The sequence below is a fragment of the Odocoileus virginianus genome, chromosome 11 (assembly GCF_023699985.2).
Source record: "Odocoileus virginianus isolate 20LAN1187 ecotype Illinois chromosome 11, Ovbor_1.2, whole genome shotgun sequence".
In the NCBI taxonomy this organism is placed as follows: domain Eukaryota; kingdom Metazoa; phylum Chordata; class Mammalia; order Artiodactyla; family Cervidae; genus Odocoileus; species Odocoileus virginianus.
This window is the reverse complement of record NC_069684.1, coordinates 58,704,786-58,722,954: the sequence shown is the minus strand read 5'-3', so window position 1 is coordinate 58,722,954 and position 18,169 is coordinate 58,704,786. Positions and strand designations below refer to the sequence as shown.

Here is an 18,169-nt window from a genome sequence, read left to right as displayed (position 1 = left end):
ATATGTAAATTCCCTGCTCCTATTGCTTCTTCCTGGACTGTTACCCCTACTTGAATACTTTGCCAAGTTCTTTTTTTTTTTTTTTTTTAATTCAGCTCAGGAAACAACTAAGATCTTTAGGTCTCCCCTTTCCTTCAAGAGTTAATCAGTCCCTTCATTTTACTACTTCTATATCTTTTGCATTTCTAATATCACATTTATCACAAATGTGTTATATTTACATGAATCAGTTTCCCCTACTAAACTGTAGGGGAATGTAATGTTTTAATATGTTTATGATTATATCTTATAGCAGCAGAGGCCGTGGTGTACAGTAATTTATTCAATAGATGTTAATTGAAAAATGGATATGTGAAGGAATTGGACATATGGCTGAGAGGATTAAAGGGAGGATATGTTACTCTCTACAATATCATTTGATCTCTTCAATAATGAAAAGAAGATGGTAAACATAAATCTGTAAATCATGAGAGTGACTGGTTCGAAGAGGTCGGATATCAGGGAAAACAGCAGGAAATGTGTATGAATAAGCATGAGAAATTGATCAATTAAAACTGTAATCCTTACCATATCAAGGAATGAAACAGAGTTTCAGAAAGAAAATATCACCCCCAAAATATGTCTCCAGTTATTACAACAAAGAGTATAATATTATGTTCCAATAAGGGAAATTATGCTATAGGACTTTGTTTTATAAAAAACCTGGTTTTCATACTTATGTAAGTATCCATAAGAAACTTTCATATGTTTGTTCCCTAAGAATTAAATCCAGTAACATAAAAGAATATAAAGGCATCTCTGATTAAGTCTGAGAGATTACAGAGCACAAATATATATGCATATTCACAATCCACAGCACAGCAAAATTTTGTTTTCTTTGTTCTCACTTTTCTCAGTCACAATATTTATCAGATGTTTGTTCCAAAGTACCCTGCACCATGGTAACCATCCCAAACATTTCCTCAACTTAGTCCATAAAGTATTCCCAATTCTAGACTCTTCAGTCAGCTATTCATTATCTGATCACCTCCCACAACTCCATTAATTTTAATTTTGTGACTTGCTCAGATTGAGTAAAAGAAATGAAATACCTACCTGAAGCAGTAGCAGGAATCATGGACTGACATGAGTTTGAGGGTGGGGAGAGGTTACAAACACTTGTAAGAGTATGTATTTCAACCCACCCTCAAATACTTGTTAAGTGAATGTTTATGACAAATAATGAGCTATTTGGGGAAAAGTTTTACTCTTTCAGAGTGCAGAATGTGAGGTCAGATGGACTTGGAATTGGAAATGACTTTTCCACTTAATGATATTTCATTTCCCCTAACAAAACTAGTCCTTCCATCATAGAAATAGTGTGAACATTAAATAGAATTTTTTAGATAACACTCAATTCCAGGGTCTGACAAACATATACATTCAGCAAATATTATCCATTCCATCATTACAATTTTTACTAGGCCGTTTTCAATGAAAGTGAGGTTTTCCTAAAATTTAAATAATGACCTATCAAAATCCTTTTTTCTTCCCACCCAGATGTGGGTAGGATTGTGGTCTATATTTCCTCTGACAATATTCTTTCCTGGTGGTTTATTAAGGAAAAGGCTCTTATTCTGTGGTCTTTCTGCAAAAAACATGTTAATCAGGAGAAGCCATCTCACCAAACACAGGGACATATGTCATAATCAGATTTCAACTTTGAGGCACTGATTCTTAATGGAGTATCAGCCATCTAATTCCAATTCCATTGGTGGGGTCTTGCACGCAATTCTGGTTTATGAGCTCATTTGTTAACAAATATGATATGCTTCTTAATGAAACAAGATACTTTGCTTTACTTTCTAATGGTCTGTTTGAGTTATAAAAGCAAACCCAAAGTAAATACCAGAGGGAATCATGAGGAATTGTCCTATTAGCACAAAACGTGTCATGTGAAGCTGTTTTCATTATAAATCAGCCTTTATGTTATTCCAAAGCTGCAGAGTCCTCAATAAACCCTCTCTGCCTCCAGTTCTCAAGGACAAGGGTGGGTCACTGGCTGGGAATGCCTTGACATCGTTCCCTGCTTTTCTCGGCCTGGCCTCTGATTAAGTGCCTACTGCCGGATGTTATGAGGTCATCCAGTGCTGAAAAAATGAACCAGGAAAACATATTCAGCACTCTATTTATGAGAGTGGGTATGTGTACATTCATATATGTACACACACTCCAAATAATTTTAAATTAAAGCATTTTTAAAATACTTAATGGAGGTTAAGCAGCATTTTTAACCTCTGTTCGAGTTATTGAATGGCATATTAAAACCAATGTGGCTCTAATGTACCTTCTAATGTGAACTGCTGCTTTAACAAATTGCCTATAAATTTTCGTTGAATTAAGCCTATTCCTTGTACATTCCTAGTAAGGTTAGGTTAATAATACATGAGGTTCCATTATATGCACCTTCCTTAATAATGTTTTCTAAGAAAGTAGGACAAGAGTCTATGTGTACTGGTCTAGGATGCTCACTAACATTTACAATCACAGATGGAAAAGGCGGGCTGGATCCTTGGGTTACCGGTTCACCCCTCTATGCCACACTGCTCCCTCCACGCCCGGAGGCTCACGTACACATATCAGCGCAGTTGTCTCCCCCATAGAATATGATCTAGATTTCTCAGATGTCTTTAAAGAAGTAGAGAGAAAGTTTCTGATCACAGCAGTGCATTTTAATGTGCCCACTGCAGGGCTGACAACTGTGAGGCATCTGTTTATAATGAACATACTTCAGGCTCTGGGTTTCTATTTTCAATGTAAATTTCACGGGAAGAGATGATAAAACCCAGAAAACAAAATTCAGAGTAGTTTCTGAAGCTAGAAGAATATAGAACAGAAAAAAAAAAAAGAGGTCCACAAACACACTTTGATTTTTCCATAGGCTACGTATAAGTGTACAAACTATCTTGCGTCGTCCAAAAAACGCATTAACTCCTTAAGCCACCATTTTCTTTCTTCCCTTGCAAGGTAGAATGCCATATTCTCCCTATGTGTACCTAAAGAAGCACTCCCTGGTTTGCAATAATCTCATACTCATAAGAGCAGAGCATTGAGGTAGTTTTTCAACGCAGTTACTCACTGTTTCAGGAACTATATATGGACCGCCCCCCCCACTATGAAGGTGTGTTCCAAGCCCGGGTATACATCACTGAACAATCTGTGGAAAGCAGTGAGACTTGTAGGCTGGAGAGGAATAAACTGTGTTCTGGAAACAAGTTCATGGGCATCACAAATCATGGGGCCATTAGAGTCCATCAACTCTGCTGCTGCCTTACAATCATGGAAAGCCAGTGCCTGGTGGGGTGATACGATCTGACTGAAGCGTGAACAGCATCACTTTGGCTGTATGTTGGGGAGTGACTGGAGAAGGATAAACAGGAGAAACAGGGACTTCAGGCAGCTACTAGGATAGTCCAGGAGGAAAATGACCATGGCGTGGACTCAGATGGATAATTGAGTGTGATAAGAAGTAGTAAAATACTGGATATATCCAAAGGTGAAACCAACAAGACTGATTTTGATAGAAGAGATAAGAGTTGTAGGAAAACCACCAAGGATGGCTGCAAGGATTTGATCTGAAAAGATTACAACCCAGAAAATACTGTGGTTAACATTGTCAGTTAAGCATGGTTGATTGAACCATTTTCCTTCTAAAGTCAAAAAAATTAAATAAAAGGAAATTAAAAAAGAACAGAAGAGGAAATGGCAGTCAAGGACAGATATCTAGAAGTAAAAGCCAAGCACCTGAGGTAGACAAGACAGTAATAAGCTAACTGATGCAAGTTTGCATAACTCTGGGGGGGGGAAAAATGAAATTGAAGGCTTCAGAGAATTCTGAAGGCAGGTGTGACTTTCCCCAAACAGAAGGTTCTCCCTCTAATGTTGCAAGAGAAGACAATGAGTTTTCTCTTTAGAAGTGAAACCAGAGAGGGTTTGTACTCAACAGGTACATGGATGAGGTGCTACATTTAACACAGGCATGATATGAACTGGTGTCTGTGATGGTTAATTTTGTGGTCCACTTGGAGAGATTTGATGTCCAGTTGTTCAGCCAAACACTGGTCTAGATGTTTCTATGAAGGTGTTTTATAGATTTTCCCAGTACATAAGAACATTAATCTACAGAAAAAAGGCCTCAATGAATTCCCAAAAAAATTATTTAACAAAAAGCATCTCATCATGAAATTTTCTGAAATGAAGGATATAGAAATAGTAAAACTTCTGTTAAAAAAAAAAAAAGAAATATAAGAAAGAAGCAAGAATCAGGTTGGTACTGCTAGAAGATAATGGTGAAATAGATTTCTTGAGTGAAAATGATTCTATATAATGGTAAATTTTCAAATAGCTCTGAGTACAGAATACAGATAATTTCAGATGTTCAAAATTCTTTTAAAAAATAAATAAACAAACCACTTTTCTCCCTGTACTCTTACTCAGAAGCTACTGAAGCATTTATTCTACCAAATACACAAATAAACCAAAAAAAAGAAAGAAAATCGGCTTCAGGATGCCAGGTATCCAATATAGGAGACATGTGAAGGAAATCTTTAGTAAGCTGCAAAACTACTAGGATAGAGCTGTGCAACAGAACTACAGGTAGATAGGCTGAACTCAGAACAATAGGTCAGGAGTTCAGATCCTTCCATGGAATGATATATTCAGTGGGGAAAAAATACACAAATACATACACACACGTACATCTTCTATTGCTTCTGTTTCTCTGGAGAACCCTACATCATACAGATGCTCTTGTTAAAACTCCTGATTATTTCTCATCGCAAATAACAAACCACTTACTGAGTGCATGCAATATACAATATATTAATATTATGGCTTCCCTGGTGGCTCAGATGGTAAAGAATTCGCCTGCAGTGCAGAAGACCTGGGTTTGATCCCTGGGTTGGGAAGATCCCCTGGTGGAGGGCATGGCAACCCACTCCAGTATTCTTGCCTGGTGGTCTACAGTCCATGAGGTCACAAAGAGTCGGACACGACTGAGTGACTAGGCACACACAGCATGATATTATGGCTATGTAAGTTGAATAATATAACCTTTACTCTCAAGATGTTGAACTCGAACAAGGGAAATAAGGCAACTGTACAAGTAAATAAACTACAAGTTTACTTTAAATATGATAATGATTTTCATTAATAGTGATGATCATCATTCTGTATCCTCCTTAAAAGGGAGGGCAGTTTGCCATATACCTTTGCAGAAGAGTTTTGTGACATCTCTACTTATGCAAATAGTTTAAGAAACTATTCTCCTAAAAAACAACACTATACCAGATAAATCCCCCAAAGAAAGTGGTCAGGAGACCATGAGGATTGAGCATGATTTTCCAATACTGTAATTTAATTTTTATCAACATTTACATACAGTTTTTTAAATCAAATAGAATTTAAAGACTCACAATGTAAAGTGGCATCTTGCTTCTCCATCCTTCTCCCAGAAATTTCCCTGCCTCCAGTAACCACCTTCAACCGCCTATAGCTGTTTCTTCTGACTTTCATTTCTCTGTTTCTGAGTAACATACATATACTGTTACATCTCAACTTCTAACATTTATACTACTGTCTTTCCACTTTAGAAAATGAATATTTAGCTCTTTATACCTCCTCCTCAATAATCCCATTAGTTGCTTAAATCAGTATTCACAGATTATTTTATTATGACTGTATAAATCTATTTCACAGTTATACCCTATAATACGATTGATTATATTTCTTTTCTTGAAAAATCTGCCTCTGCTTAATTTTCTAGGAATCTCTTAGACATGTCTAGGCACTAAAACTCTCCAACAGAACTTTATCCAAGGAATCTATCAGTTTCTTTTTTCCTACTGAATGTATTAGTCCACAGGAGGATCTGAAGCCCTGACCCTCCTGTTGTGATTTGAGTCCATTGATCTCTAGTTCTATTGCATAGCTATATTCTAGGTCAGAATGAAACACTAAATAAACTTTAACAATGGATAACAACTCAAAAGCATATTACATTTGTTCTATTAACTTTTGCTGGCTTACTTACAAAGAAGGATATATAAATCATGGCTATTTGTGCAGAAATGGATTACATTATTTCCAGAACTGAGGTATTAACAAATAGTAAAAAAAAAAAAAAAGAAAAAGAAAAAAAACTTAGAATATGAAAAAATGATTGCACATTTGGAAGGATAAATCTGAAGCTGAAAGTCATAATATGCTGTAGCTGTCAGGTAGGTTATCTGCTCAACTCTCAATTAGCTTTCGGTTTCCTGGGATACTTACCACCTTGCTCCTACCTGAAGCAGTGATTCCTAGAAGCCATGCTTATTTTAGGTGATCCTGACATTGGTCACAGTGAACTGCCACAGACATGGCCACCCTAACAAAACTGAGTCAATTAGAATCTCCCTCCTGAAATTGTAACCAAGAAGCAGCTAATGTCTCTCTGTGTAGCTGGAATTAGAACTGTAAGCAAACTTGGGGGACAGCAGTGACCATACAATCCCACAGAGAGGGTAAGAGAATCAAAAGGTGCCCATCTGCAGAAAAAGACAGAGGGTGGGAATAAATCAATGAATGAATGAATCTATATCAATGGGAGTTTTCTAGTTTTTAAGTCCTGACTGCATTTGCTCCATATAAGGTTTCATGGAACATTCAGTGATAATAAAGCCTCCAATTATGTTGAGCAAGTTTGAATTTTTTTCTGGTATTTTATCTTAAAGGAAATTAACTATTCATCAATTCTTTTCTATCTCTTTGGGTTTACTTGTCACACTGACCAATGTCAAGGGAGAGGTTTTGTTCAATTCTCCTGAGCTGAATTCCTTGTTATGTAAAATAAGACTTTAGTCTTATCCTCTCTGGCAGGCAAATCACCCTTTTAAATTTATATCACCCTCATTTTCACAGGTTCAGATAACTCAGTTGATTTTGCTAGACAGGACAATGATTAGTACAGCTGTTAAACAACTGATAAATATTTATATTTATCACATCAGGATGAATGTACTATAAAGAAAGTATATTGCTTTAATTAAATCATTAAATCATATAAAGTCAAAGAGAAAGCCATGGAAGGCTTCATTTTTCTTCCAGTTGGGGAATCTGGAAAATGGATACAGTAGGACTAAATAGTAGCCTATTTTATTAATTTAATGGCTTTTAAAAATAATTCTACAGAGTATTGAGTAGAGTTCCCTGTGCTATAAAATAGGTCCTCATTAGGTATCTATTTTATATATAGGAGTGTGCATATGCCAATCCTGATCTCCCAATTTGTCCTCCCCCTTACTCAATGGGTAACCACAGGCTTGTTTTCTACATCTGTGGGAAAAGAATCTAAAAAAGAATGGATGTATACATATAACTAACTGATTCACTTTGCAGTATAACAGAAACTAACACCACACTGTAAATCAACTTTTTTTGTTGTTTAATTACTAAGTCGTGCTGGACTCTTTCGCGACTTCATAGACTGGACCCTGCCAGGCTCCTTCTTCCATGGGATTTCCCTGGCAAGAATACTAGAGTGGGTTGCACTTCTTTCTCCAAGGGATCTTCCTGATCCAGTGATCAAACCCATGTCTCCTACATTGGCAGGCAGGTTCTTTACCACTGAGGCACCAAAAGAGCCCCCCCCCAAATTTTTTTTTTAATAAAAATGTAAATGAAAGTGAAAGCGAAAGTCTGACTCTTTGTGACCTTGTGGACTATCCAGTCCATGGACTTCTCTAGGCCAGAATACTGGAGTGGGTAGCCATTCCCATCTCCAGGGCATCTTCCCAATCCAGGGATTGAACCCAGGTCTCCCACACTGCAGGCAGATTCTTTACCAGTGAGTCACCAGGGAAAATGTAAATAAAGCCTTAAAATTTTCTTAAAAAAGTAATTTTAGATGTTTCTATATGATGCCAGAACATACAGCTCATTCATTAAAAACACTTAACATTTATTGAGAAAGTTCATCATCTGAATATCTAGCATTGCGCAGATAATCAACTCAAGTTTCCTTTGTCTGGAATATAAAATATATTCTTACTTTTCTTAGCTTTTATTTAGTTGCTAAAAGGGGATTTAATTCAAGTTGAGAAATGAAATAAACGTCTCAATTATTAAGTGTCTGAATGTGGCATTTATCTAAATGGTCACCCCAGTATAGAAACACAGATATGCCACATAATCTTTAATAGACCAAATAGTTATATCTCTATTAGATAACAATGTGAATGCAACAGTGGTATTGGAGATTATTTTTTTTTTTCAAAGTCCTAACTGAGAAGCAAAGAGGAATCACCTGATGCAGAAGAAAAAGTAAGTCATCTTGTACTGAAAATGTAACACATTTCTCTTACCTGGTTGACACTGATTACACCTTCTTCCTTGACGATTAGGCAGACATGGGCACTGGCCGCTGCGTGGGTCACAAATGGCCCCAGGTAATGTCCCCAGGGGGTCACACTCACACATCTGGCAGCCTTGAAAACTGCCAACGGTCAGATGGTACCTGTGAGGCTCACACTGATTACAGTGAAGACCTGTTACTCCTAATTTGCAGGGACACTGTCCTGTCGATTTGTCACAGAGCAGAGAGCCATTTACAGTCCCGGTCCTATCGCAGTTACAAGGCAGACAGAGGAAAGAGTGGTTTTGCAGCTGGTAGAAGTACCCCTCCACACACTCACTGCAGCGTCTTCCCCCAACATTGGACTTGCAGACGCACTGTCCCGTCCAAGCATCACAGACCGTCCCAGAGCGGGACCCTGCCATGTCACAGTCACAGGCCTTACAACCGGTGGTGTCCAGTCCGTAGAAGTGTTCCCTGCAGGTGTCGCACTGAAGTCCTTTGGCTTCCTTTTTGCACTCACACTGCCCAGAAAGAGGATTGCAGAGTCTGTTCACTGAGCCGTGGGGGTTACACTGGCAGGGCTCACAGCCATCGTCATTAAAACTTTGGAGAAATTTGAACCCAAAATTGCAGTGATCACATCTGAGCCCTAAAAAGAAAAATGTGTTTAAAAAGGTAGAGACCTGAAAACAACTCCATTCAAGTTTTCAAGATAGCCAAAGGGCAAACAATGCTGCTACAGACATTTAATACAGACATTAATACATTTAATACAATAAAACGTTGAGTGTTTTTTTCACAAGTAATGCCAAAGAGGGCTGATAGTATAGTCAAAATATGATGGCAATACTTAATTTGGTACCCACGTACCACATTAATCTTGCAATGTGCTTTATAAGATTTTATTTATTTTTACTTAATACAAAGAAAAATTCTTAATGCAAATGTTGCTTCTGTTACACATACTGGAACTCTTTTCCTATAACAAACATCAAAACTATTATTTTGAAAATATTTAACTATATTAAATTATCATTCTTATTTTATATTAACAAAGTATGTTCACTTAATAGTCTAGAGTGAAATACATTTTCAAAGCCATACAGAAAAATTATGCACTACTGCATAAGTTATTTTCCTAGAAATCAGAATCCATTCAAAATGTTTAATAAATGTTAACCTGATAAGTATTTTGATGAAACAGTACACTTACTTCTGAATATCACACATTTAAATAATTAATATAAATAAAAGTTATCCAGAGCAATTTTATTTCAATGCTTTTATACACTCCTATATTTTATCATTTTCAATTAGTATAAATTATGCTCTCCTTGGCTCATAAAGCAATCACATTACTTGTCATACTGTGTGATTAAGAACTTACCTCCTTAAACGCTAAGTAAATTCTGCTGTTTGTATTACTTCTACTTAAAGGAGTACATATATATATACATTTCACAAACAGAGAAAATGTTTTATCACCTATACTTAAATCTGACAACTTTGTTGAGTTTCAAAAAAGAGTACTACAAGGCAAAGGAATAAAAAATATTCTTGAGTAGTAAATGTTGAGATGCAAAATGCTTTCTTTAGCTAGTTTTCATGTATGCATGAATTTAAATAACTGACTATGTGAGGCTGAATCAACTGAAACATTTCAAGCTATAACAACATGAAACAATTAGTCTTAAAATAACAGTAAAAACACAGTCAGGAGCCCATATGCAGAAAAACATTTCCTAAACCAGAAGGAAATGCATAAAATATAAGTATATATATGGATAAAAATTCAAGAACTCCAATGGAAGGCAAATTCTTTAACAGTGATGAATGACTCACCTAAGGCATATCATTTAATTTCAATAAGGAAAATAAAAAAGGACCCCTATTGCTGCAAATTTTAAAAATAACTGTATTGTTAACAAGAATTATGACTCATTTTGAACTATTAAAATTGGTCTACATGGATTCATATCATATCAGTTTTAAAAATATGCGCAGTGCTTATTTGAATATGCCATACATATTCCTGACAGGTAATCTATTCCTAACGATACTCAGGAAGGCCTACAGGGCATCACATTCAGTGTTAACAAGTACAGGCGAGTTAGCACACTTGGCATTTAATTCACATTCTTCTCCCTTTTTATTCTAGATGAATGACCTACTTTAATAAAATTATTGGTGCTAATGTATTTTACTGGTGATAGAATCATTAGTAAGATTTAACAGTTTTGTGAAATCTAACAGTTTGCTTTCTGAAGCACATACAACATACACTTGTATTTTCTGTTGTTTCCTTAATCATACGAACAAGGCAAAATTGAATACAGTTACTTGTAGTCCCATTAGGAAAACAAAAACATATAGACATATCCAGTTTACATTTTTATTTAAAAAATGCATATGCAGAAGTAACTCCAGAGTTAATAATATCAAACTGATGGCTTCATCTTCAAAATATGTATTTATATTTTCCTGCTACTAAGATCATCCAATAATACAGGTAAATGACAGCAAGTTTGTAACAAATTCCAAGTGTGATGTTTTTGTTCTTCCTTAAGCTCTGGAAACTATCACAGGAAAGATTTTACTGATAGAGATGTAACCATTTGATTGTCCCTAAAGGTCTCTAAATTTTGTTTGCACGTCTTGAATTTAACTATATCTTATATCAAAGAACACAGGATTCTATATAGATTGAACATGAAAAACTTCATTCACTATCACAGATAGCACTTATACAGAAGCATGCTTCTATTTATAAGTTACTCTTTTTTTTCCTGAAAAGTTAGTTTTTGTATGCTTGATATGCATAACGACAAGTTATGATAAAGATTCTGATTTAATCTTTCTTTAAACCAGAGAAACCTTGTATAATATAAAGCAGGCCCATGTTCTTTTGTATTAAATTAAAATGCTTGTCTAGTTGTATTGTACAAAATGACAAATGTATACTCACACATATAAAAGGTAAAGAATTTGCTTTAGTGTTATAGAAATGAAAATGCTACTCAAATGATATGTTCACATGTTTGTATATATGTATGTTTGCAGGCATGTGTGTGTTTGTGTGTCTGCCAGGCATGTTTTTATTATCATGAGGTTCAGGTCAGTGTAAGAAAAACCATGGAAGACTTGGTGTCTTGAATGACAATAGAAAGGTAAAGGTCTTTTTTAAACTTCCTATACAAACCAAGACATGTTCAGTTACAATACAAGACTTATTTTATCAGGAAACTTTCCTCTCATAATATTCTCATATATCAAAATTTCAAAGTGCATTATGTACATAGTGCATTTTGGGCACTTGATAAATTTTGTCCTTACGTGGCTGTGGTTCCCCTCAAAAATGTTGGATGTAATAAATTGCTATAATCAAATCTAATTTCTGAAAAATACCTGTGGGAGTAACAAACAAAAAAGCACGTCTTGTATAAAAAAAATGATAAATAACACCAAGGGTAGCTGTTTATTATAATCAGCTTGGTGCTGAATTACAAAATTAAAATTATGTGGCCCTTTATAACTAACCCTAGCAATATACATGATCTGTGGAATTATGTTGACTTATTTTGCATTTCATAGGAACAGTTCAAAGAAATATAATAGAAAAAAATGGAAAGATTTATCACAAAGGACCCTGTAGCACAGAACATTTTGAAAAAACTCCATTTATTTTAGTCTATTAAGAAAACGAGCATGGAAATGATTTGCTTAGAACTCATTAAGTGTAAAACATTTTGAAAAGTGCTAATTCTCTAAAAGAAACATCTATGAAGTAAGCAAATTATATTTTTCTATGACTTATTAGTATGGGACCATGTGAACTATTGCATCTACGGAATAAAGAAACTTCTAAAGGATTGATTAAACTAAGCTTCAAGCTGTAGTTTGAGAGAATTATTAATTTAGTCATTTTTAGACAGTTAATTTCATCCAAATTGTTTTTTTTCCCCCCAGCCTGCCTTGAACAAAGAAATTCGCTTTACTCTTCAGCAAAGAAATCAAATAGAGGATTTTATTCCAGATGGCAATAGAGATGTGACTGCAAACTTCTGCATTACATACCAATAACATTTGCTTTGCACTTGCACTGGCCTGAATTTGGGTGACAGGTAATGTCTCCATCCACTGTCCCGGAGGTATCACAGTTGCACGGACTGCAGCCATCAGGATCCCACTCCTGGAGGTTGTAGAATCCGTTCTGGCACTGATTGCACTGTCTGCCAGACACATGTCTCTTACAATTACACTGGCCCCCGATCTAGAGAAGATACAACATTTTGTAGAATGATGAACGTATCTATTTTTAGATAATTTGCTCATTAGGTACAAGACAGGGAGGGCGGAGAGGAAAAAACTTTAAATGTGAAACAGACAAGAGGGTAATAAGGTATTTCTCCTCCTGACACAGAAACACCGGAGAGCTTCAGCAGGGTGAATATTTAGAAGTGAATGAAAATAAACCCGGGAAGTCAGTAGTATATGACTAAAAGGGAAGTGGAATTAAGCCTTCAGCACCATATGAAGAAATCAAAATATAGTCACGGGGAGACTGAAATAGAAATGGCCAGTAGTTAAGTTAGTCTTTTACCCATACCTTTTTCATTCCTCTCATTTACTCCTTGATCCAGACTTGTTCTGTGCATGCCGATGCTTCAAATAAGAATCTTTCCATAATATCATCCCACCAAGGTTTTAACAATGTTTAAAATAAAGTTCATAACAGCATCCATTTTTATGCCTACTGATAATGATCCTAACAATACTTTTTGGCACAACTCCATTCAGGAATATTTCAGCATATTTATCATTCATTTATATTATGATTTAACCATACCAAGTGAATTTAACTGATTTACACTGTGGTAAAAATATTAAAAAGTTACTTGTTTTAGAGCACTGTCAACTAAAAACATTATCTGATAAAAGGAATACTTTTCCTCTTTGAGCTATTGCTTGAGAATGAAAATACATAGAATGTAAAATAAAATACTCATCTACTATCTGCACAGGTAATGCTATGTTGGTTAAAGAAAGAGCTAAAACCTTTCACAAGGGAATATACACATATAAAATGTGAAATAAGTATGAAGATTTCAATAACAACTTAGGACTTTCACGAGAGATGTGAATACAGATATCAAGTCTCTTATGAAATCACTGGCACGTCTCTTGGTGACTCCCTTCAACTCGGACTGAATCAGCTTGCCACCTTTGCACGCAAGGTTACCACACAAGGAAGTAAACTACCTGTGGAAAGACATGGTTTGATTTACCCTTAAAATCTTGGGACATCCAAAAATATCACTTGAGATTAGGATTCAGTAACAAAAGTGTAGAGAAGGGGTTTTATACTAAATAATTTTAAAGGATCTATCACGGCCTAATTTTTCATCTAGGAAATAGGAACTCTCTGGAATCATTATTTAAGGATAAGATAATTGACACAAACTATATAACACTCTGAAAAACAAAGGTTTATACATGTATTATATAAAGCTATAGAAAATAATGAAAAACAGTATCAAAGACATGTATAGGTCAGAAAGATATGCAAGGAAAGTAACTTGCCCCCTTCTGCCTGACTGTCTATCCCAACCCCACTTTTACCCAGCCCCATGGAATCCAGATTATTACTCAGAAACAGGGCTTTGATTTGGTCTGCAAAATTATTGTTGTTGTTTAGGCACTCAGTCATGTCTGAGATTTTGCAACCACATGGACTGCAGCACACCAGGCTATCCTATCCTTCACCATCTCCCAGAGCTATTTCAAACCCATGTCCATCGAGTCGGTGATACTATCTAACCATCTCATCCTCTGTTGCCCCCCTCTTCTCCTGCCTTATATCTTTCCCAGCATCAGGGTCTTTTCCAATGAGTCAGCTTTTCACATCAAGTGGTCAAAGTATTTGGAGCTTTAGCTGCAGCATCAGTCCTTCCAATGAATGTTCAGGGTTGATTTCCTTTAGGATTGACTAGTTTGATCTCCTTGCAGTCTAAGGGACTCTCAAGAGCCTTATCCAACACAACAATTCAAAAGCATCAATTCTTCATCTCTCAGCTTTCTTTACGGTCCAACTCTCACATCCATACATGGCTACGGGAAAAACTTTAGCTTTGACTATATGGATCTTTGTCAGCAAAGTAATGTCTCTGCTTTTTAATACATTGTCTAGGTTTGTCACAAATTTTCTTCTAAGGAGCAAGCATCTTTTAATCTCCTGGCTGTAGTCACCACCTGCAGTGATTTTGCAGCCCAAGAAAATAAAAGTGTTTCCATTGGTTCCCAATCTATTTGCCATGAAGTGATGGGAACAGATGCCATGATTTTCTTTTATTGAAAGTTGAGGTTTAAGCCAGATTTTTCTCTCTCCTCTTTCACCTTCATCAAGAGGCTCTTTAGTTCTTCTTCACTTTCTGCCATAAGGGTGGTATCATCTGCCTATCTGAGGTTATTGATATCTCTCCTGGCAATCTTGATTCCAGCTTGTGCTTTATCCAGCCTGGCTTTTCCCATGATGTGCTTTGTACATAAGTTAAATAAGCAGGGTAATGATACACAGCCTTGACGTACTCCTTTCCCAAATTAGAACCAGTCCATTTTCCATGTCCAGTTCTAACTGTCTCTCAGAAGGTTTCACAGAAGGCAGGTTTCTCAGATGGCAGGTAAGGTGGTCTGGGATTCTCATCTCTTGAAGAATTTTCCACAGTTTGTTGTGATCCACATAGTCAAAGGCTTTAGTGCAGTCAATGAAGCAGAAGTGGATGTTTTTCTGGAATTCTCTTGCTTTTTCTATGACCCAATGGTTGTTGGCAATTTGACCTCTGGTTCCTCTACCTTTTCTAAATCCAGCTTGAACATCTGGAAGTTCTCACTTCACATACTGCTGAAGCCTAACTTGAAGGATTTTGATCATGAGCTTTTTCTCATGTGAAACGAAAGGAATTGTGCAGTTCCAGTCCTGGAAAAGGTGTGACCACTGCTGAGTTTTCCAAATTTGGTGGCGTATCAAGTGCAGCACTTTCACAGCATCATCTTTCAGGATTTGAATTACCTCTGCTGGAACTCCATCATCTCCACTAGCTTTGTTCGTACTGATGCTTCCTAAGGCCCGCTTGACTTCCTACTCCAGGATGTCTGGCTCTAGGTGAGTGTCACAACATCGTGGTTATCTGTGTCATGAAGATCTTTTTTGTACAGTTCTGTGCACTCTTGCCACCTCTTCTATATACCTTCTGCTTCTCGTAGGTCCATACTTTTTGTATTCTTTATTGTGCCCATATTTGCATGAAATGCTTCTTTGGTATCTAATTTTCTGAAGATATCTCTAGTCTTTCCCATTCTATTGTTTTCCTCTATCTCTTTGCATTGAACACTGAGGAAGGCTTTCTTACCTACCCGTGCTAATCTTTGGAACTCTGCATTCAGATGGGTATACCTTTCCTTTCCTCCTTTACTTTCACTTCTCTTTTTTCTCAGCTATTTGTAAGGCCTCCTCAGACAACTATTTTACCTTTTTGCATTTCTTTTCCTTGGGGATGGTTTTGATCACTGCCCTCCTGTACAATGTCACAAATCTCTGTCCATAGTTCTTCAGGTACTCTGTCTATTACTCTGTCTGTCCCTTAAATCTATTTGTCATTTCTACTGTAAAGAAATCAAATAAATGATTTGATTTAGGTCATATCTGAATGGCCTAGTGGTTTTCCCTACTTTCTTCAATGTATCTGACTTTTGCAATAGGGAGTTCATGATCTGAGCCACAGTCAGCTTCCGGTCTTGTTTTTGCTGACTATATAGAGCTTCTCCATTTTCAGCTGCAAATAGTATAATCAATGTGATTTCAGTGTTGACCATTTGGTGATGTCTGTGTGTACAGTTGTATCTTGTGTTGTTGGAAGAGGCCACAAAAATAAGCAGCATTACTGGCAGGTATGAGTTACTTATAGGGCCTTCCATGTGGTATAGTGGTAAAGAATCTGCTTGCCAATGCACAAGGCACAGGTTTGATCCCTGGGTTGGGAAGATCCCCTGAGAAGTAAGTGGCAACCCACTGCAGGATTCTTGCCTAGGAAATCTTATGGACAGAGGAGCCTGGTGTGCTACAGTCCATGAGGTCCCAAAAGGGTCAGACATGACCTAGTAACTAAACAACTTCATGCTTACGCTCAGTCGTGTCCAATTCTTTGTATTCCTGTGGACTGTAGCCCACCAGGCTTCTCTGTCCATGGGGTTTTCCAAGCAAGAATACTGAGTGGGCTGCCATTTCCTCCACCAGGAGAACTTCCTGACCCAGGAATCAAACCTGGGTCTCCTGATCTCCTGTGTCTCCTTTACTACAGGTAGATTCTTTACTGCTGAAAAATCAGGAAGCCCTGGCGACTAAATAACAACAGATGAATTACACATAGCCGTGAAAATCTAACAGAACTTTGACTGTATCCTTATAACACTTCAAGTTCATTCCCATTTGATAAATTCCTTATTTTCTGGTTCTGGTTTCATATGTATTAGTCTTGTTCTCCAGATTGCAAGCACCTTCAGAAATTGGACACACCTTGTATTTCTGTTAAAGAATAACCTTGTGTATTCCCCATGGGTAAAGAGTACTCTTTACAAAAATCTAGAGCAAGAATGAGTGAAAAGGGTAAAGATAAATAAAAGCGTGTTCTGTGATAAAATTTTATCTTCTTTGTATCTTGCTATATTATTATTTAAATGTAAGACATGTATCATCTGGAGCTTCCTTACCTCTTAAAATTTAGGTAAGACTGCCTGGAACCCTTATTCCATTTCTGTTGAAGGACAAATAAGCTTCTTGCATTTTAAAAAATTCTATGGATACTGACATTCTTATGGTTACCCTGCCCCTAAATTTCTGCTTCTTCCATTTTGGAATCTTCTTGCCAGCTTAGAGATCTGCCCTACATCTTTCTAGACATGAAACTTGACTAAAGCATCAATTTCAGAATAGAAACTCTTATTCCAAAAAAGTAATATGTCTTAGTAAAGATTTGAAGTGAAAGAAGAGTGAGAACTCTACTTTTCCATTTGTAGTATCTAGTTTTCCTACAACTAGACATCTTCAAACGGTTCTGTAACTCAGCCAGTTACCACTTCCATGTCTTGTCTCTCCCTCCTCCTCACCCTCCCCTACTGTGCATCTACTTTTCCTCTTTACACCTAACTCTCAGTCATTTTTCACATACATCATTTAAAAAAATGTTCAGTATTGCCTCAAAACACTTCAGTTTTATGTGAAACACTTCAGTCTTATGAAGGTATTTTTTCAGTAAACATCAGTATCTCCACATAAGAAACTTGGCTGCAAATAAGATAACACAACTTTACTCTCATTTCATTAACACATGTAGTCTATAACTTCTCTATATAATCCATACCTTAAAATGTGGTTTAAAAGTAAGTCATAAAAGGCTTTATAGATTATAAAAGGAGTTCATTGTAATCAGTTTCTCAAAATTTACCTGAAAATACAAGTTTCCTTCTGTACTAGTCACTGTAGATTCCCTTCATTTCATGAGGGAATATAAATCTACCCACACTGTAATACCAATTTCTGGCCACCAAGAGAGGAAGAAGAGTGTGATCGCTTCCCTTTAAAACTACACTTTCAAAAAGTCAGATACAACACTTTTCTGCTTCCATGCACTTTGATAGAATATTTTTAACATTTACCCTAAGTTGACTTATTAATTGGCCAGTAGTAAGCCAGCAAACAGGATGTAAGCAAAAGCTTGAGAAGCTTGGAGATTTTGAGTTGAT

At 36.5% G+C, this 18,169-nt stretch overlaps 1 protein-coding gene across 2 annotated transcripts in view; it reads right to left on the bottom strand.

Annotated features, from left to right (window-relative positions):
* USH2A (usherin) overlaps positions 1 to 18,169 on the bottom strand; it is a 903,825-nt gene that overhangs the window by 719,554 nt on the left and 166,102 nt on the right. For both annotated transcript variants that reach the window (XM_070474523.1, XM_070474522.1), the window contains exons 11-12: positions 12,449 to 12,644; positions 8,382 to 9,023 (exon numbers count right to left, since the gene is read on the bottom strand). In XM_070474523.1, the coding sequence (XP_070330624.1) occupies positions 8,382 to 9,023; positions 12,449 to 12,644 (838 nt within the window). The remainder of the gene's footprint in view (positions 1 to 8,381; positions 9,024 to 12,448; positions 12,645 to 18,169) is intronic.